The sequence below is a fragment of the Scleropages formosus genome, chromosome 24 (assembly GCF_900964775.1).
Source record: "Scleropages formosus chromosome 24, fSclFor1.1, whole genome shotgun sequence".
Classification (NCBI taxonomy): Eukaryota; Metazoa; Chordata; class Actinopteri; order Osteoglossiformes; family Osteoglossidae; genus Scleropages; species Scleropages formosus.
The window spans coordinates 20,198,026-20,219,852 of NC_041829.1; the positions used below are offsets into that span (position 1 = coordinate 20,198,026).

The following is a 21,827-nucleotide window of genomic DNA, read 5'->3' on the forward strand; positions in this document are numbered from 1 at the left end:
ATGGTTCAGTGGTCTAAATTAGTGAGGTGGGGGGGATAAGGAGTGGGAGCTGCAGTGATACGCCGCTGCCTGAGTAGCTGCAGGATCTTCCCACACATCCCCCCCCCCCCCCCCGCCACATAGATCATCCATCATTATCATTATTTCATAATTTGCTGATTGTGTCCCCCTCCTCTGCCTTCCTTCCACCTTTCAGACGCGGAGTGAGGCTGCCATGACGGTTCTGAGCGGTCACGTGGTGGTCTGTATTTTCGGGGATGTCAAGTCTGCCTTGGTGGGGCTGCGGAACCTGGTGATGCCTTTGAGGGCGAGCAACTTCCACTACCATGAGCTGAAGCCCATTGTGTTCGTGGGCTCCTTGGAGTATCTTAAGCGAGAGTGGGAAACCCTTCACAATTTCCCCAAAGTCTCCATTTTACCCGTGAGTGCAGCAACGGGATTTGGGTATTGTACCGGGGTGTTGTACCCCAATGGTCTTTTAACGTTACAATGTGAGTTTGAAGTTGTTTTACTGTTTTGATAGCAGACGACAAACTTTCACATTTTTTTTTTCTCTCTAGCTTACTTTTCAGAGATGTACATGAGCAAAATAACAAAAGCAGTTTGTTCTCCTATTTTAATTATTTCATATGCACTGGCAAATAGTTAAGGAAGCCAAACAGCATTTATGGGACTCATAAGTGCTTATTACATAAAATGTATTTTACCAGTAAATTTTGACATATCTAATTCAGAGAAAAAATGTATATGAATTTTTTTTTACTAATGGAAAAGATTATGAGAACGAACACAAAGAGGTGTAAAACACAAGTGTGCACAGTTACATTTGCTCTGAAATTTTCCATAAACAAACATACATATTAGTGATACATGCAGTGTTAAAACCCTTGAAACCATATTGTGTTGAGCAGTTCCAGAAAGATAGCCTGTTAAAATGTGATCCAGTGGCCCGGCATAAGTAGAATGTTAAGTGCTGGAATAATGCCTGCGCTTGTTCCTATTAGGAATAGCCTGAACGAAGCGCATATTAAAAGTGAAATGGTGCCATCAGCACCCCGTACCCTTTACATTAACACACTTCTCTGATTCTCAGCACAGAATGCCATCAGCTGAATGTCACTGCGCAAAAAAAAAAAAAAAAAACATACTTGTTAACTAATTTCCCAAAGCTCCATTCTCAATCTTTAATTTGTTTTTCCTCATTTTTTCCTTCCCTGTGCCAAAGGGTACGCCATTAAGTCGGGCTGATTTGAGGGCTGTCAACATCAACCTCTGCGACATGTGCGTTATCCTGTCAGCCAATCAGAACAATATCGATGATGCTTCACTGCAGGACAAGGAATGCATCTTGGCATCACTCAACATCAAATCTATGCAGTTTGATGACAGCATTGGGGTCTTGCAGGCTAATTCCCAAGGTAAGGGCTGCCCTATAATACTTCACTGCATTGCCTACAGGGGACAGGACCTGGCAAGAAGAATATCCCTCACCGGGTGATTTAAAGGACCTCACATCAGTCTGTTTGACAGTTAAACCTGCTGATTACTCTTAAGGTTTAAAAACAGCCAACCTTTCTTCAACCTTTCTTACCCCACTAGAGTGAGTAATAAATTGGCTTGGTGCAGATACAATAAAAAATGAAGTAGGCAGCTGAAGTAATGGCTTAAAAAAGGCAAAAAAGAGAAAGTCATAGTAAATATGCTAAGTCCTTGGTATGGGTTGTGTCAGATAGGTGCCCAAAAGCCTGTGTGTAGTGGCATTTCTTACTTTTTTGAGGGGTTATTCTGGGGCTTACTAGAGGGGTTCATGAAGAGGTTGTGGACCAGAGTGATCGTGCACAGATCTGTAGGGTGCATGTTGTTAACGGGTGGCTGGACAAGCAGGAGTCGAAATCCCGTACCTTCTACAGTCCTTCCGACAAACAGTTTATGGAAGTTAGGTAAACCCCTTAGTGCACGTTTGGAAATAGATTTGTTATAAGTTTTAGGCTTCAGCTACGATTAATAAAATTCAATGCAGAAACAGAGTTAGTGAAGATGCAGTGTAGATTATCCCAAGCCATTAGCATCTGTGGGTAACAGCTCCGATGTCAGGCAAATGGAGCTGAGTGGATTGTTTTTGAATTCAGATGAACAAGTAACCTCTTGTACCCATCAGGATACATCATCATTAAGTAAGGAATATAAATCAGCACTGCAGCGTTGCCATTTGGCATGCATTTACTTATGCGTCATTTTTACAAACTGACAGAACGCGTTTTTTGTTAAGGGTTACTGTTATTATTACAATACAAATGCTTTTCACACCATCAAAGAAAACAGTCACAATGGAAACGTCACTGCTTTGAAACGTATTCTGGCACGCGGCAACTGTACGCGATATTATAATACCTCCGTTCATCTTTGTGAAGTTCTCGTCCCAACAGGTTGCCTAAGAGTGCGTCAGAAAAGAACAGTACAAGTGGAAGAGACACGCATGCACTTGTTGTTATTCCCAAAATAATGGAAAGAGTCATGTTGACATCTGTTGATGAATTACGATAATGCTAAATTGACCACAGAGGTACAGTATGGGTTGCTTCAGATGCGACCATTTGGCTTCTTCGAAAAAGCGCAAAGGTTACTGTCGGTGGCCAGGTCACATCACGTTGCATGTTGTACCGCGGTGTCTAAATACGTTTATTGACGTCAGAGTTGTAGCAAGTGGATACAGAAATATATTGAGTGTAATATTGACTCATCCGCCCCAACAACCACTTTAAATAACAAGGTGCTAATGAATAAATAAACAGCCTGGTTGCTGGAAGAAACATTGCCGAGCTCAACAAGAGAAGAGCTGACTATTGCCTGCAGGAGGAACGCTCCGGTAGCAGCGCTCTGCTTATGTCAGTGATTGTAAAGAGTTAAGAAACTGAGCAAATGGCCAGTGTAGGAACAAAAGATATCTGTGTAAATCAATTGTTTAATAAACGCTGTGGGTTATTGAATGCAATCTGTCTAACCTCAGAGCCTTTGTAGAGGCCTGGTAGCCTCAGGCACCAGCAGAGCAGCCGGTAACTCGGAAGCCTGGAAAAAACGTTCGGTAGCCGAGGTCTAAGTTGACTTATGTGTCTGTTTGTTTGGCCTTTTGCCTCTCTTCGTTTTTATGTTCTCATTTCTGCCAGCATTTAACTGTGCTTTTATACAATCCTCAGGACCATTTTGTCTCTGCGATGTGCTCCGAACAAGCATTAGCGCTACTTATTCCGGGTGCGTCCGTGCGCTTCCGTGGTTCCCTTCCGGCGATGGTAAAGTTCCATGTATTAAATTGATTTCTGTCGACGAAGACATTTAGCATCTGCACTGGGTGGAGCGAACAACAGCCGCACAATCTCTGATTACCACGGTTGTGTCGAGCCCGAAGATTAACAGGCATCTCGATAATCCGTGTCTGATGTCTCGTAATTCTGCAGTTTGCGTTGCGCGCTGGCAGAAAATTGTCAACCTGCGTTACGATAAAATTCCACGATGCGCTTAAGATGTAATTCCTGTTAATTGCGTTAAGTAGCCCGAAGGAAACCTAACAGCTCTTGAACATTTTAATGAGATAATCACATTTCGGCATGAGGTCATGTAATGTTTAGATAAAAGAGAAATTACATTCATTATATCACCATTTATGACTCATGATTGCTGTTTGCTGCTGTCATTCATACCACTGAGCATTAACTTGTTCAACATCAGCCACTCGCTCACTTTCCGTAACAGCTTGTCCACGTCGGGCCTGAGTAAGGTACACGAACAACACGCGCGCGAGTTCACGGCGCCAGCTATTAAACTGCGTCCGCAGTGTTTTCCGGAAACTCTCCGTTTACATTTCAGTGTGTTGTATTTAAAGCGCAGTTGAAGTCCTGTCACGTCTCATCCCGTGGGAATGTAACAAGGAACGGCGTATGAAGCCGAAGAGAGGGGCTGCCCATCGTTGCCACTGAGCGTTACTAGTCACCGCAAAGGAGGTTTTGTCATCACCGTAACGAGATGCTCTGCACAAAGTTATTTGGTTCAGAAAGCAAAGCCTAACAGTTTGTGTCTCGTCTTCTTTGCAAGGCCGTCCAATCATGTTGTGGCGCCGCCTTGAACGCTGACAATATGACTTAGCCCCCGTGTTGAATTTGCAATTCTCTTAAAACTTTGTGACCTGAATACATTTCATGCGTTATGGCTGCCATTTTGAGCTCACGTTTTTCCCTAAGTCAGCATTAAGTGATGGATGTCAAAACACACGCAATGTATTATGCATATAGCATTACTGATTTAAGGTGTTTACTTGTCGGCTTGGAGAAATGCAAAAACGTCAACTTGTGTGAATTCATACTCATGTCAGTGTATCTCATGACTCTGAATGGCACTTTTCCTGATAAAAGGTTTTCAAGTTCCACATCACCACTTTTATGGTAACAAAATGAACTGCATATAAAATTTATATATAGTGCTAGATGGAAGGCTATAAATGCTAAAGAAGCTTCTGCTGACCTCTGAAAGCAAAATATCCTAACCCTTCTGCAATACTTAGACATGTATGAATTTTAGCCTTTTTCTCCATTTACAGCACAAGAACTTTGAAATTACACACAATTACTAACGGACATGTTTTAATTTTACAATACAATTCTACCACAGTATAGTATCACAGAATATATCGTTGTATCTGTTGTTTTCTTTTCAATTATTATTATTTTTTTAATAAAGCTATATAGTTCATGAACTTGGGTACCACACTAGGTTAAGGTAAATACAGAACAGTGGGGGGGGGGGGGGTGGTGGTGGTGCACAATACAGTATTTTACATTGTAAAATACAAAAATACACACTATCGTCAAATTTATGAAGCTAAATGCCTTCTGGTGTTTCTTCTTTTGTCTTCTTCAACAAAACTTACAAACGTGCCTTTTTCCATCCATATGTCTATATTACATACAGTATATGCATAGTGTATGTGTGGTGTTACATTTCTATGTTTCTTTAAAGGCTTCACTCCTCCAGGGATGGACAGGTCTTCCCCAGATAACAGTCCAGTTCATGGATTACCACGGCAGGCCTCCATCACTACTGGAGCCAACATCCCAATCATAACTGAACTAGGTACGTTCATAACAACACTGATCGCGAAGTATGCAAATCATTAAAAAAAAATATACAGGGTAAACTATTACACATGAAATTACTAGTTAATAAGTGATTTGTTTACTATAGCCCAGCTCAATGCATTTTTCTATTGCTACTATATGTCATTAGGTATTTAATTATTTATATATCTCAGAAGGTTAGCTTTAATAAATAAAAAAAAGAAGAAAAAAAAAAAAACCTAAACTTTGAAGCAGAAAGTTTTCGTCGGAAAAGATCCCGGAGCAGCAAAATGGGTCCATTTATTAATAACAATGAATCTGTCTATATTCCCATGGTAGAAGAACTCATGAAAGTTTCAAATCTCAACGGGCACTAAAACACTGGAGATTGGCAACTAGGACTCTCTGCTGACCCTGATATATAGCGCTGCACCAAGAGCATTTTTAAAGACAGGGACTGCAAGTCGAATTTCGCATGACCTTTGCAGTCCCGTCGGTACTTTGTGTTGTAGCACGACGAAAACTTAGTGCTTGTTCAGTGCAACTTTGCCATAATGACGACCAAACAGCTAGGAATGTACCTTGTGTTAATGGGATTTTCAAGGTGTGTTGCCAGCATTCACTTAGTGTGTTGCGTCAGCTCATACAAACCATTTACAGCAAGTGAACAGAGACTTCATTCTGACTTCTTTTGAATTGAATCATCAAACAGCTAAGTCAAGTCACAAGAAAGGCAAATCACACTTTTCCTCCTGCTCGCAGTGAATGACAGTACCCGTTGTTAATGTAAAAAGTACAGTAATAGGTGTGTGTGGACAGCAGGGAACAAACACGGAGGTAGGATCATTCGGAGAGGGTGTGGTGGTGTTGTTCCCTGGAGCTGGGCATTTAACCTATTACTTTCAGTAACGTGTGCATGTGTAAACCAAAATGACATCAACTACGTTTTGTAAGATGCAGAGCTACTGGATAAGGGTATTCTGTCAAAGTATATTTCTTTAAATAGCTACGTACGTGTGAAACGAAAGGAGCTCATGTCCAACGGCCCTGCTTTGGTGATCGATTATTGTGATATTATGACTTGGCAGTTGGATGGAGTCATGATCTGAGCTCTAGAGAAGTGTGAATAAATTTTATTTCAAGTTTCTATATGAAATAAAAGAAATCAATACCTATATATTATTTAGCCTTTTGACAGCGTAAGTGTGCAGTAAGCCCCACAAGGTTTCTCTTGACGTTCACATTAACGTTTTGGCCTCTGTCGAAGACGAGTCATTTTGAACAAGTCCTAAGTCAACACTGTAGTGTCTCATGATGAATTTCACATTTCAATAACTGTCTCCCCCCTGCCCCCACTTCCCACCCAACAACTGCTTCGTGTCATTAGCCAAACCGGGCAAATTGCAGCCCATGATTTCACTGAGTCAGGACAAAAATAGTGGAACCAACATTCAAATGATAACTGAACTGGGTAAGCTGTACCTTTGTCCTCTTCTCACCGCACTGTCGTTATTCTTCCTTCATCGGCTTCTCCTGATTTATCTGGCTGCAGTAGAGAACTGTTCCCATGGCATCACTTTGAACACATTTTATTCTTGGGTTCTGGTTGAAATTGACTGTCTTGTTTTGGCCTTTTTAATGATTTTTTTTCTCTTGGAGCATTGCGAGGCCTTTGATCACGCTAGTCTGTCCTTGTGGCTGTTTCCATAGCATCCCCTCACAGTTCATTTCTTTGGCCTAGGCTCTTTTCATCAGCCCCTTGTCAATATGACTGACATTTCTTTTTGCAGCTCACAGGAAGTCTGAGAAGAAATAAAATTTCAAAAAACAAAACTCAAGATCAAACCTTCCTTTAAGCTGTTTATTTTTTTCTCCATGTAATCTCTGAAGCATAGATACTGTATTGGGGCTATAAAACAAAGGAAGCCTTTGTGACATGGGATTTCAGTGCCTTATCGGAAAATAATGTCCGGTGGAGCTGGAAAACTAGTAGGGAAGAACAACACAGAGGCTGTAACCCCAGCTCAGGGAGGACGATCCAAATTTTTTGGGGAAAATAATCTGTATGTGGAAATGAGAGGGACTGAATATTACTGTCTGAAAATAAGTGTCCGTTTTCAATCGGTAGCTGTGCAATTTGGACACTGGGCCTCACTGATGAAAACGTCTAGATGGATGCATTTATTTTTATTGCACTCTTATAATAAACCTTCCTTAGTATCTTGTTTTAAAACATAGACAAGTTTTCATTGTTAATTTTGTCTTCAAAAATGAAGTTGGGTTTTCTTTTATTTACTGACTTTGTTTTTTTGTTACATTTTTCACTGAAAGTGTGTTTTTGCCTTGAGCATCTAGTAGCAGAAATGCATGGTTTTGTAAATGCATGACTTGCATCGACATTAGGTAATGACTAGGACTCATTCCTTATGAAAAGAAAATCCATAATAGCCAATTAAGCAACTGATTGCTTAATTGCCTGCTAATGCGTTTGTGCTGTAGTGTCAGCAGCTCCACTAGCTAAAGGTAAGTCAGTTTCAATGTTTGATGTGTCTGGTCTGGTCTTAATAACAGCAAGTGTGTTTACCCCGACAGTGAATGACTCCAATGTTCAGTTCCTGGACCAAGATGACGACGACGATCCGGACACAGAGCTGTACCTCACACAGCCGTTTGCGTGCGGAACTGCGTTTGCAGTCAGTGTGCTGGACTCCCTAATGAGTGCGGTAGGTCAACGGCGTCTGTGGCAGGTACCGTGGACTCAGCATACCAGCCGCTGGCTATAAGGGCCCAAGTAGCGCTCGGGATAATAGCATGAACTATAGGGGGAGTATGCCACGTGAGATCGCCGTAGAAAATATCGTTCACCTTCATTAACGTAATCAGTCAGCTCCAGAGAGGAAACTCTAGCTCCCTTAAGTTGGGGACCTTCCTTGGCGCTCTAGCTGTACGTCAAGACCGCTGAGTTTTAACCTCTAGCAGAAGCCCTGTTTAATGAGCATTGTGTGCAGTTATTTCTAGCAGGTAAAAATAGTTGATTATCTTCATTGTGGTTCCTCAAACTCCTACTGGGGCTAAATGTTCACATGTAGTTAATTTTACATAGCACCTTCTGCAAGACACTCATCTCACCCCATGATCGATGAAGGTTCGCCATTAAATACATGCCTTATGAGATGTTTAAAGACTGTTTTACGTGCCCCTCCACGATGGCTTTTACTCCAGCATTTGATTTAACTTCCACTGTAGACACAAGAGGGTAGGTGCGGTGCCACACTCACGACGCAGTATTTTGAACAGCCCTGTCTAGACTGTTGACAGAGCATGGTGCTGAATTGAAAAGACTTACTATACAAGGTTTCAAACAGGTAAGAATTAAATGAAGCTCCTTAAAATTAGATGAAATATGAGCTTGGCCCAGGCGCTCTAGTGATACGGGCCCATTCATCTGCCTATGCCATTTGGCTGAGTTTTTAAAAAGGTAGTGGAGAGGAGCACTTTTTCTCCTGGCATGATGACTTCATTTGTCTACCTTTCACTTTGAGTGAGGTTAGAACAAAGCAGCCTTCAAGTGCATTTCACACTGGACAAAGGTAATGCTTCCTAATAGACAACATTCATTCATCATCCTGCTCCATAGTGCTGTCAGGCTCCCAGAGAGATGTCACAGTGCAGTACTGGCCAGCGGAGACATGAGCTTTAACAGCATGAGAGAAAGACATGGGCTCTTGTTCCATACGACAACTTAAATAGGGATTTGTATTTTCATACCATTTGCAGAACAAAATAAAGTGGCATCGAATGTTGCTCTGCAGCAGGAAAAGGGACGACGTGAAATATGAGTGTTGATAACCTTCGCAGTGGTGCTGTGTATGTCGGGGCACGGAGTGTGTGACGATTGTGACGGGGACGGTGCCAGTCCAGCAGCGGACGAGGGATCACAACCCTCAGCTCCAGCAAGCTCCTCTTTTCCCCACTTTCTCTAATGCACGTTGCAAAGCGGAATTGTATTTGTTCCATAAACCATACATGGGTTTATGTTCCTTGGGCAGACAAATTCTACACTTCATTCATTAGCTTTTTATATTGAATAAAATGCCATCTCACATTTTGCAGCAATTAATTTTTTATATAATGTTTGTTTGTTACGTAACAAGAGTACAGCGACATGAGTACGCGTTAAAAAGAACTTGTGCTGATACCTAATGGAACTGAGAAACCTGCAGTAATTGGATTCCGCTGTCTTTTTGCCTCTCGCTGAAAACTATTTGATGAGACAGCTTAGGGTTCCAATAACAGAACTCGGGATAACTTGCTGTTTGAATGTCTACAGTTGTGACTTTAATGGTGTTTGCGTAAAGATTTTCTCTTTCTTCTTTTATCTCCGCAGACATACTTCAATGATAATATCCTCACGCTGATCCGGACGCTGGTAACAGGAGGAGCTACACCGGAGCTGGAGGGCCTCCTGGCGGAGGAGAACGCGCTGCGGGGCGGCTACAGCACGCCGCAGACGCTCGCAAACAGGGACAGGTGTCGGGTTGCGCAGCTGGCGCTCTACGACGGGCCCTTTGCAGACTTGGGGGTAAGTGGCTGTTTCTAAAGGAGGCCGGCGGTACACTTCTCCGTCACTCTGCGTCCTTCCCCGCGCGGCGATCGGGCGCCAGGAGCTGAGCACACACACAGGCGCCTTGGCACGAGGCCCTCGTGTCACCGCATCGTTGAACTCCGCTCACCTGCTCATGCCTGGTCCTCCTCTGTGTTTGCAGGATGGCGGATGCTACGGTGACCTATTTTGTAAAGCATTAAAAACTTATAACATGCTGTGCTTCGGAATTTACCGATTACGAGACGCTCATCTGAGTGGGCCGAGCCAGTGCACAAAACGGTGAGCCGCCCCGCCCCGCCCTGCACCTCACCTGTAGAACGCGGGGATCCTGTGCTTGTTCGTCTCACCGTTTCGCGTCCTCCCTCGCAGGTATGTCATAACAAACCCACCGTACGAGTTTGAGCTGGTGCCCTCAGACCTGATCTTCTGCCTGATGCAGTTCGACCACAACGCGGGCCAATCCCGGACCAGCTTGTCGCACTCGTCCTATTCCTCCCACTCGTCGAGTAAAAAGAGCTCCTCTGTTCACTCGATCCCCGCGGCCAACCGGCAGAACCGCAGCAAGGCCCGAGACTCCAGGGAGAAACACAAGTACGTGTCTGTAAAGACGTGTGATCCTCCCTACGTGTGACACGCTGTCTGTAACAAGCATCATCCCATGACTGCGCACCCCTCCCCCCGAGAGACTCGCTGCTGTGTGTTTTGCGGTACTCTTGAGAGTTACTGCCACCTGCCACGACCATGTGCATGTGATCCTCATCCTTCCTACACCGCATAGACCATTCCCATCTCCTCATTACCACGGTGTCCCTCTGAACGACAGTCACCACCTATTCTACATGTCCCGTAGCTAGGCAATAATGTTCATAACGGCAGCATGTGGTCGCCAATAATGGTTGTCACTCAGAAGCTACGTTGGCAGATTCGTACTGTTGAAAGTCTCATAGCATTCTAAGCATCGAGAGAAACACCATTACATATTGCAGTGTAATTAATGTAATTATGTTCTGTTATGTCACTGCAATCTCTAATCAACATAATTGCATGTTCTATTGTTTTGTGTACTGACTCAGTAACATATTTGAGACAACGTTACATTCTTTCAAAGACATATGAGTGAAAATCTCCGCAATTTCGTGTAAAAAGTAACACTGCTTTAAATTTGTCATTGAAAACAGAAAAGTTGAAACCTTTTGTGCTTTACATGAACTGATACCTTAAATGTTTACAAATCAATTTAACAAAAATGTATCTGAATGTGCTTTAAAAGACTTTTTGCAAGTCTAAATATGTATTTTCAAAGTATTACATGTAGTTTAATGAGCATTCAATAACACTGTGCATTCTGTTTAAAAAAAGAAGTTAGATCATTACCAAAACTCTTGATTTAAAAATGTATTTTTGTAGAACACTGGGCTAAAGTGAACTAGATTTGTAATCTAACTCAGTTTTGCACACATTTAATTACTGTTTGTCATTGAAACCGTTACTGGTTTTAGTAATTATAGAAAAGGCAACGGCATTGTAATGGCGCAAAGTAAAATAAAATAATTTGAACACAGCAACATTTATTCTACTATTCATTTTAAATAATTAAAATGGTTATCTAAAGCGTTCCTATCAGACCTAGTGGATCTCCTGTCTTTTTGCACTTTACAGATTTGCCAATGATCTTGATATTCTTCTCTTAGCAGTTCCTCAGTCACGGTGCCTATTCATTTCACGGGTCAGGAAGAGTTGTTAGTTAGTTAATTAAGCTGTGACCTTCAGATTGTACAGTTGTCATACAGGCATCCCCAGATGGACGCTTGACAAGCCTGCCATAGTGTTTGAGATGGGGCTGATCCATATGCCATTGACATTGTGACACATCCAATAACATCTAAGATGGATTAGATATCATCTTAGTGGAACATCCATGACCGAATGCCAGTCTCCTTCACTCAGTTATCCCGATTTCTCTTCGGTAAACTGGCAGGCATGTCTGAGTCAGAAGTGGAATGAACAGGAATCGTCACAGTGTCACTGTGGCTTGAGGGATACATGATTGTGATTATGGACGAGCACTGAAGATGCGTTTCTGCAAGCAAAGAAAGAAGCTTGGAAAAGTACTGAAAGCCTGGGATTTCGTGTTCCTCTATTGACTTGATGTCAAATTAAATGCAGTCTTCACCTGCTGTGTCTGTTGCGAGAATTTGAATAGTATGTCTTTCTGCAGTTAGTCACGTTTACATAACAGCGTTCATCGTAACGCTCACAATAGTTAATAGTACAGAATAAATGTATGGGCATAAAAGGTTTTGACCACAACTATGGAACACACGCAGCTCCCATCTTTTGCAAGCATGTAACCATAAGATGCATTATACTCAAGCGTGTTGCCTTTGAAAATACTGAAATTGTTTTGCACCCGAGTGCTGCTAGAGGCGAGGAGTGTGATACGAAGGTGTAACAAATACTCACAAGCACCTTTGCCAAAGTCCACTGTGGGGCCTCCCGCGGCGTCTCCTCCCCGAAGGCCCCGTCTTGCACCTTCTGCAGAGAGACAGCGTGTAAGTGATGTGGCTGTTGGCAGCATGAGCGCCTCCTACTGGCTCGGCAGGCACCCTACAGTGAGGGGTCACCCAGCCTGCCTCAGTCCCAAAAAGTCACATTAATACAAAATATCAAAGTTAATTATGGTTCTTGCACTGTTATCCATTATCAAAACAGTTTCAGTATTTCAAAGGCTGTTAATCTGAAATATATACAGTATATATATATATATTTTTTTTTAAATAAAACTTGCATGTTAACTGGAAACAATGTGCAATGTGCAAAAGAATATACTCATATCACAAAGAACACATTGTTCAATGGCTTGTGAACTGCTACGCATGTGTGTTTTTGCTTGACCTATTCATTGTTGGACACACATGGATGTGTGTAAATATATGTATATGTACTAATATATAAACTTATATGTATATGTGTACATATATAAGTTTATTTCAGTTTTATAGAGCACAGTCTTAACTCTAAGAACGGAGCATTTTTCCTGACATGACCAAAATCTTACATGTAGTAAGTACTGAATACACACAGCTGAAAAGTTACTTGTCTCTGCATTTGATACTTGTGTTTCACATGTGTATCTTACATTCACATTCCTTCATCTTTGTATATCCTGTACTCTATGTGTGTATAGCATTATAACATGCCCGTGCTTAAAGCTTTGTTTTCTTGCAGATCAACTGTTAGTGGGTTTGTTTACTATGGTAACCGACCTGCAGGAATGAGGATGAACTAGCTCAAATGATCACGCACTTTCGTCCTTATTTTCACTGCATTAAATGCTACATATGGATCATAGTTCTGCAAAGAATGAGTTTTGCGCACACACACACACACTCCATCCCCACTATGTACAGCTTTGATTAGCAAGTGCATTTAAGGTATCTCTCTCAGTGGGGGACGTGCGTTGATCTGACGTTTCTCCTCCCCCACTGTACAACTTTCGTGTATCAAGCTCATTATGGTGTGTGTGTCCCCCCCGTGCACAGACTAGAGTGACCGACCGCAGCCCAGCACTGTGACCGCTGCAGGACATGTCATTAAAACAACATTATTATAATATATAGTTTTCAAACATACATTCGCTAACATGCAAATTGACCCTAATGAAATGTTTCATGTATGTAAACGGAAACTACAAGACTACGGCCAAGTAGTAGGATCCATGCATTTCTCTGAGGTAATAATAAACCCACCACGTAATACTTCTCATCTGCTGAAAACACTAAATAGATTTCTTTTTTTCTTCTAAACCCTACTGAACAGATATATGTCCATATGACATTTGCAATATTTTTCTATACAGATGAATTAATAACATTTGTACTGCTGTACCTTGCACTCGAGAGCACCGAACAAAATGACGCAGCTGATGAAAGGAGTCACGGTGGGATATGGTCATGTCAGTGAATGTGTTTGACACCTGTGATTTGCTTGAAATACTGTTAAACTTACTTAGATCACTTCTTTTTCTAAAGTGCAACAAGGATGAATAGAATGGGCCAAGGTATGAAAGTTAATGATTATGCATGAAGTAGAAGCTGCCGTGGGTTTTAATCATAACTTTGTCCTTGTGGGATTATTATGAAAGACAAAACCAACTTGCGCCTGAAAAGCGTCATGTCTCAGTTTACGTTTTGCTTTCGAAGCCGGAAGCAAGGTGGCTGCCCAGTCATTGCATGTGGTTGATCGTGTTTATTTGATCTCTCCTCTCTACTCTGGTATGATTTTCCACAGGGGGTTTGAAGCTTCCTTCTTTAAAATAATTAATGCCTCTTTTAAAATGCTTGGTTTGTTTTCATAAAGCCCTTTTCAGTCATTGACACTCTCAACCTGTTGTTTGATTTCATGCTTTAATTAATTTCTGTAACCAAAGGCGACTTGAAGGTGTGTGAGCTGTGTGTGACTGCGTATGTGTTTTTTTTCTTTTCTTACTGTCTGATCCTCAGCCGCCGAATTCTGTATCGCACAAGGATATTACCAGGGCACATCCAGGAGTTACTCCTAATTGGGCGAGTTCTGTCAGACTGAGGCCGCTTGCTAACCAAACGCAGCACATTTTACACGGAATTACAAAAGTATTATGCAAAAAAGCCGGAATTCCACCAATATCCACAGCTTCACCTTGTAATCGCATTTGGCCACGCAAATGTTACGTCTAAATTTCAAAATTGTCCCACCATTTTTTTAATTTAAAATTTTCATCATAGATTAATTGAAAGAGTAGATTCTTGGAATTACAGTAAAGTTCTAAAATGTACATACATCATGACAGCTGAGAACTGTTATTAATTTTAGAGTAAAACAATGACTCACATGCATCAACTGTACTCTATTTGAGTATGTAAATTGTAGTGAAAATGAAAAATGCACACAGTTTAAGACTTAACGAACCTTAATTCTAATCAACAGTATTCATTTAGAACTTTGCACTGATTTATTGTTAGATTAATGTGGAATTTTACTAATATGACCACCCCCACCCCCCGTGGTTTGGACTCGTACTGCTGTTGGCGTTGGGCTTTCGTCCGGTGTGGTGGCCCACAGCGTGCAAAACTGGCAATATCCTTTCTACCATACAGAATGGGCACTTCACAAAGCAACGTTGCTTCTTCGACTGATGGATAAGTGCCAGAGTTGAGGCGCGGCAGTGTCACCCGTGCAGAGATGACTGCACAGCCGCCACCTGTACCGATCTGCGCTTTTCAGATGGGGTGACGCGAGCAGTGGCCGTATCCCTCAGTTAGAGAACCAGCGTTTCTTTCCTGCGAGACATTGTGTCCAGTGCACTTGTTCCTCCTCATTGTTGTGGATGAACTACAATCCAGATGGTTGAGGGCGCAGTTGTCGTGCAATCGGTTGCCCTCCGCTTTTCGTCGACGCTAGGACAGCCGACTTGCGTGTTTGATGTCGACTAATGTCCAGATAGCTTGGAGAGCAGTGCTTGCGCACCGGTGTACACTCACACCTATGGTGCATTAGCAATAAGAATAAGGAGCACAGCGAAGTCACCCTCTGCAGCACACTTACAGCGACACATGGTGACATCGCCTGACTTGCAGAAGTTGTGTCTATCCTGCCGACAACATACGAGTATCGTATAGCTGTGTTAACTACTGAGGATGGTACATTCGTAATAAAAGAGCCTGTGCTACACATAGACGCTGTGCTGCACCGTGGTTTGCGCTACATTAAAAACAATGGCGATTACACTGGAAATTGTACTATTGTGCTTTTTCCTATTGCTGACCATTTGAAACATTTTAATAATTTTGCAAACAACTCATTCAGACATACACATTATTGCTACAAGTATCAGCACTGAGATACATTTCAGAAGCCAGGCTCGTTTACGTAGAAGAAGTAAAAAAAAAAAAAAAAAACAACTGTGATTTAGATGCTGTAACAATTCTCGTGTGTTCATAAAGAGGAGCAGGACAGAGATTATGAAGTTATTAACTAAACCATTCGAGACTGATTCAGGTGTTCTCCCTCTGTTTTTGTATTACATGGCTGTTTCACAGAAAAGAAATGGTTTACAGATGAACCAGAAAATCCCTACTCAAGGAACATTCAAATCAAGCCCATGAGCACCCAAATGGCCAATCAAGTCAATCAATGTAAGTCCACAAGCAACCTGATTCCACCAATCAGAGAAGTTGAAGACGAATGCTGAGTCCAGGTCGACGGAGACATGTGGACAACTGCAACCTTCTCGTGGAGAAGCGAGAGATGAGGGTGATGCCGTGCTGTTCCTACCTTACTTGTACCGCAAATGAAGGATTACCATGTGATCAGAGACATTGGGGGATCCCCCCCCCCCTTGTATCCATTAACTATTAATTCCATACTTTTTTAACGTATTATTTGAACATACATGTACATCCACACTCATATACATAAATATATATATATATATATTATATATACTATGACAATCAGATTAGAAATGTACAGCCCCCAGCACTTTTTAATTTCTTTAATCAAAAGGGAATTTCTCTTTCCCTCTTTTTTTTTTTTTCCCGTTTTTGCAATACAGCAATACTACATCTTTTATGTGGCCAGACTCCATTATTAGCCGTTTTGGAGAATGAGGGTCACTACAGTGAACATTAGAACAATTTCCAAAGAGGGTTATACAAGACTTCATACTGAACGGCAACTATTTTGTTATGCTTATCTAATTTATAATCCTTGCAACTGTTCGCACTGAGGAATTGTTTCTCCTGATTGTGATTTTTGAAAAACAAAACCACAGTCTGTGCTGTCATAACATCAGTATTGTTTCACTGGATTGGAAAGTAAATACTTTCTTTTTGTCGAGAATAATTAGTAAGGTAGTGAGCGAGAGGTTTGGAATAATTTTCAATAGATGCATTCCAGTTTAATAATTTCATCTGACATATGCTAATATTGGTCGATACGATGACTTGTGCAAAACAGACACACAAGATTTGGATTTGATTGGGTTTTCAGCTCTTAAAATCTGTGTACATGCATTTGAGTGGTTGTTGCAACAGCTAAACTACGTCTTGTCAGAATGGTAAATGACGCATCTCCTGTACTGTGTGTGTCTGACACACTGATTTGTGTCGGCTATTTGGTGTGGTTGCTATAACTCGTTTGCGAGCATCGGAAGCAGTTTCCCACCATATTTAAACAGCTACCATATCCTCACTAATGTGCTCTAATGTGTTGCCATTGTCTATACTGAAATTAATGCCCTGCTGCACGTTTTTTGCCAATTTGAACGTGAAACAATATTCAAAGGTGATCCAAACAAGTGTTTGCTAGTGGACCAGCTGTGAAAAACTTAAACTGCAAGCTTAACATAACTGTGACATGGCTGAGCTGTTTTAATCTGGACTGCAATGTTGTCTGCAGTGACAACGATCAAATACTAATAGCTACTCAATAACGGTTATAAATCAGAAGATGAGTGACAGGGTATAATTTGTGGCAAAATAATTATGGATGCAATGTATATTAGGACGAAAGAAATGTTTGTAATGCAGCACCATCAGAATGCCACGTATCGCGAAAAATGGGTTCTAACGGGTCCTCCTTTAGCTATCACCACCGGCAGACAAACGGCTGGCATGGAGGCAATGAAGTGCTTGGATGTTCTCCATGGCCAGTTCTTATGTTGGCCAAGAAGCTTCTGGAAATTCAAAACAGCTCAGCCATAGTTAAGTTGCCAGACTGCTGCAAACAGTCCAGGTCTGAGTGCAATATTCGAGTTATTGTGGCAGAAAGCGCTCGTTATGCACTTACACACTTAGAAAGTTCTAGAGTTCCCGGAGCAGTCCACGGATGGCAAGAACACCAACCTTTCGGTAGCACATTCTTCACTTCTGCAGCGTATATTATTGATGTTGAGCCACATTCGATCTTAGTTACGCATTTTATGACAGGTTTACACACACAGAGACATTTTGTATCAATACATGCATAAATTCTGTTTAACTTTTTTTTTTTAACATATTCTAGACAGTTTTTAAATTTGCAGGTTACTGAAGTACATTAAGTACATAAATGCCGGAAGTGTTCAAAGTCAAGTGAAATGAGTGCAGTCATTGACAGAGAAAGCTAAGAGCAAGATATGTCACGTTCTGTATTTTCTTTTTTTCTTTCCAAAATCATACAAATACCTAGAACAGCGAGGGAGCTTGAACAATAATGTCTCTATGTCTTTGCAGCAATCTTAAGTAGCTGCAATTAAAGTGTTCCTGTCAAATTTACTTTCACTGGCGTGATTATGGGCTGCTTTCAAGTACAACAGTATTCTTAGAAAAGATGCAGAATTATTCCTGTTATTCATTGGCTAGAAGAGATTCAAATTTTGAATTAGACTTTTTTATTGCATACAGTATGTGAGGTTATGCAAAATGCAATTGGTTTAAAATATATATATCTATATATACACACACACATACACAATGGTGCATGGAGATTGAACTGCAAGCAGATCCTAGTTTTGTTACAAAGGAATAACCGTTTCATTTTCATATATAGGGCTAAACTAACTTAGTGGAAAAAGCAGCAGACTGACATTGATCAGATTGCATAAGTGCATGTCATACTTTAAATTGCATTGCCAAGTGTGCCACGGAGAAATATGAAAGTAAATCAAAATTGTGATTTGTTGAAAACAACGGTAAATAAATTTACTGCAACTTTTTTTTTTTTTTTTTTTTTTTAAATCAATCAGCAAAAAAGCCAGTATGTAACAGCAAAATTTGCTCTGCACCATTATATGTCCGTAATAGAGAACGCATTTGTTTTTCTGGGTTCAGGGTCAAATTATCTCGGCTTTAATGTCTGTCCACTGAGTGTGGTGGTATGGTCACTCGCATACTGCAGACACATAGGCTTTTTTTCTGGAGTGAATTTTTGAATTGTGATTACATGTTGTTACATTTTGTAGCAAGTAGACTTAAAAAGTGAATATAATGTTATGTATAATTGGATTGTGGAAAGTAAGCTTGCTAGGCTGAATTAATGCAAATGTTTGGAAAGAACATTTACTCCCTCACGTTGGACCTGAACAAGGACAGCCATGTTTATCAAGTGTTCCTTTAGTTTATTCACGTTTCCTTTTCACTTAAACTCATTTTGATCCTTTTCCTGTAATGAAATTCCGTAGCGGAAGAGTGAAACCTACGATGTTCGCACACCGTGCCGCGTTCTCAAAGGCAGTTGTAGTCATGTCATTTGATCAAACATTATCCTGAGTGGGGACAGCAAAATAAAGGCTGAACATTTTTTAAATTGTATATTTTGCTCTGCATACATTCCATACTGTCTGCACATTTATCATTTTCAATGGCTAAGGTCATGGTTTGCTCAAAGCTTTTGCTTGAATCTGATAGCTATGTTTTTGTTGAGAAGGGTTCTGGACTGATCAATCACGCTTTTAATCATTTATTCGAATCGAGCTTTGTTTTTGAAACACCTGCCTAAGAAAATATTTTATTCCCAAAAAAATGTTTAATGGATTATATCTGAATAGCATCAACCACAGAGTTGAATACAAACAGACTCAACGAATGTCGATGTACAGTAACAGGAATGTCTTCATAGTATGCCTTTCTGAGCAACGTGCTTTTTCAACATGGGAGAACATGCTGTCCAGCACCGAGGTCTTGCCACATTCCGCTGAGCATCACTAGGTCATTTTCGGTCAAAGAGATACCGACAGCTCCCGAGGGCCTCTAAGGACGCGGGCAGACGGGAAGCAGCATCTCGCACTGACATAGAGAACATCCAAGCCAAGAACGCCTCTATGCTCAAGTGCTGGGCAGTGCATTTGGCCAAAGGAGGAACCCCGAAGACCCACTATCGCGAAAAGTGGCATGCGTGTTCACTGGGGCAGGTGAGAACCATGCCTCACATCATATGAAATATGAACATAAAACACACTACAGCTGCTTCTCTGTCTTAGACCGTCGAAACTTGGAGACTCTTAAGTGATGCACCGCGAACATGAGCAAACCTGATGACCACGATTGGTTCGTTGCTGTACCTGGCTGGAGTTCATCATAAAGGAGTACTTATCTTTCTTTCTATTTTTCTGACATCAGCCGTATAAGAACAGCATTTTCTCCCATATGAGCTGCTGCCTGTTTCAATGTTGGGTAGACTCACGTCACAGCGTCCTTCTTAATAGCTGGACACTGTAATTTGAACTTTAAGCATATATACAAAGGGGTTGGCTGGGGTCAAAGTCTTAAAAAAATAAAATCTGGCGATATGAATGTTTATCAAACACATTTTTACTACATTACTGACTGCCTAGAAAACCGGTTTAGGACAATTTACACTAACCACACTTAGGATATAAATTATATGGTACATGTTCATTACAGGAAAAAGAAGTTTGACATCGAAGTCCATGTTTTGTTCACGCAGTGGGACTAGTGGAGACACTGATGGTGCTGAGTTGACCTACCTGACTATGATATCCGGTGATGATGATAAATATATTGTCTTGTACAAAAGGTTTGTATATAAATTGTACATGGTTTCATTTTGTATTTTCTCAAATTAAAATCGATGTATTTGTGTTCTAAGGCTTGAGCAGTCCTGTCATTTTTTTTTCCCCCCTCATTTCACCAAGTCTTGAGTCAAAGACCATTTCAAACATTTGTTGCTGCTCAGCTTCTCTGTCAATGTGAGTGGCATATTATAATAACTAGAATAACCCCATTATTATTTCACAATGGCGATCACAGAGTTCTTTTCACAAACAAACACCAAACACTTCCCGACACAAATCTGCAAAATAAAGACATTTTCTGTGTGCAGCTCGCTGGTTTGCACAACGCATTCAGTCACCGGTCACACACTCGATGGAAATTTAACAGCGGCTTGCGGCTCCGCCGAGTCACACATTGATACGGGTGCAACGCAGAGGACCCAAATTGATATCTTGTTGGCGAGAACTGTCCTCTTTGTGAGATGTTTTCAAAATGATTGATTTACAATAAAGTGGCACCCGGCGTGTGCGTTCAGGCTCAACGGATTCAGATCGATTGCAGTGGAACTCATTGATCAGCCATTTACCTTGGCAGCATGTTTACCAAGAGAAACCATGCAAAACCAATTTCTGTATCAGCTCTGGACACAACATGTCTCTTACTTTTGTCACAGCTTCTTAAAGCTGTGTGTGTTCTCAACAACTCAACGTTACACAGGGAACAGAGCTGAGTGCATGACGGCTACAAGTTCCTGTTTAATCAAAACGTTTCTAACAATACAATGTATTTTGGCAGCTACAGGACAATTTGAGCTGAAGCTGTAGAAGTCTTCATTTTTTACTCCAGGTAAGACTAGAAAATTCTTACTTCTATTATTAACTAACGTATTGTTTATTCAAACAAATAGCTTACTCATAACATCGCTGCACTCTTACACCGATATTAAACTACATTATTTCTTCTTGCTAAACAGGGATGCTCATTAAAAGACAAACATATTTAGATAATATACAGTGCAAAACGAATAGAGGATAACAAACATTTAGAAAAAAAATCAATCACAAAATCTTAAACTCATTATTTTAGAACTATTTCATTATTTGTACTTGGTATTTCGAGGAGATTGCTGCAGTCCCAGGAGGCCCAGCACTAGTGTTTGACCCTTGAGAAAAGTACTCGATCTTCACTACTGATACATCTCGGTCCATTAGAGGATTCCCACTTGTTGTCCAGGTTTAAATCTATGAAATATTACATCACATATATTGTGGGGTATTTCAGATAAAAAAAGCTACACCAAATACAACAACTCAAGACAAATGACTTTTGGAAAAAAAAATAGCTCCACACACATGGGAAACTGGGCAAATGTGAAAGTATTTTTGTATCTGGGTCACTTTATGTCTTGCTGTATGGATGGAGTAGTATGATTCATCTGGACGAGCGTGAGCAGAGTAACTGCGGTAAACGCGCAGAGTGGATTTGTAGAAACTACACACTGAGGGCACTTTTACAACGTGCAGGAAAGTCTGAACAAATATCATCATCATCGATCAATAAGATACAGTTGCTACTGCAGGTCTG

The 21,827-nt window shown here is 41.1% G+C and overlaps 1 protein-coding gene and 1 long non-coding RNA gene across 20 annotated transcripts in view; one reads left to right on the plus strand and one right to left on the minus strand.

Annotated features, from left to right (window-relative positions):
- Nucleotides 1-18,471, plus strand: part of LOC108939557 (calcium-activated potassium channel subunit alpha-1) — a 147,198-nt gene extending 128,727 nt beyond the window's left edge. For 5 of the 19 annotated variants that reach the window (XM_018760955.2, XM_018760963.2, XM_018760965.2 and 2 more), the window contains 9 exons: nt 197-421; nt 1,226-1,418; nt 5,008-5,121; nt 7,698-7,828; nt 9,493-9,687; nt 9,872-9,990; nt 10,081-10,302; nt 13,743-13,771; nt 15,789-18,471. In XM_018760955.2, the coding sequence (XP_018616471.1) occupies nt 197-421; nt 1,226-1,418; nt 5,008-5,121; nt 7,698-7,828; nt 9,493-9,687; nt 9,872-9,990; nt 10,081-10,302; nt 13,743-13,771; nt 15,789-15,940 (1,380 nt within the window). In that variant the 3' untranslated portion in view covers nt 15,941-18,471. Of the gene's footprint in view, nt 1-196; nt 422-1,225; nt 1,419-5,007; nt 5,122-6,492; nt 6,577-7,697; nt 7,829-9,492; nt 9,688-9,871; nt 9,991-10,080; nt 10,908-13,742; nt 13,772-15,788 lie in introns of those variants that run through there. The other 14 variants (XM_018760954.2, XM_018760959.2, XM_018760956.2 and 11 more) reach the window with 6 other exon arrangements.
- The window catches only part of LOC114909443 (uncharacterized), a 107,424-nt gene continuing 96,526 nt past the window's right edge, over nt 10,930-21,827 (minus strand). Inside the window, exon 3 of the long non-coding RNA XR_003797319.1 lies at nt 10,930-12,246. This is a non-coding gene — a long non-coding RNA (uncharacterized LOC114909443). The remainder of the gene's footprint in view (nt 12,247-21,827) is intronic.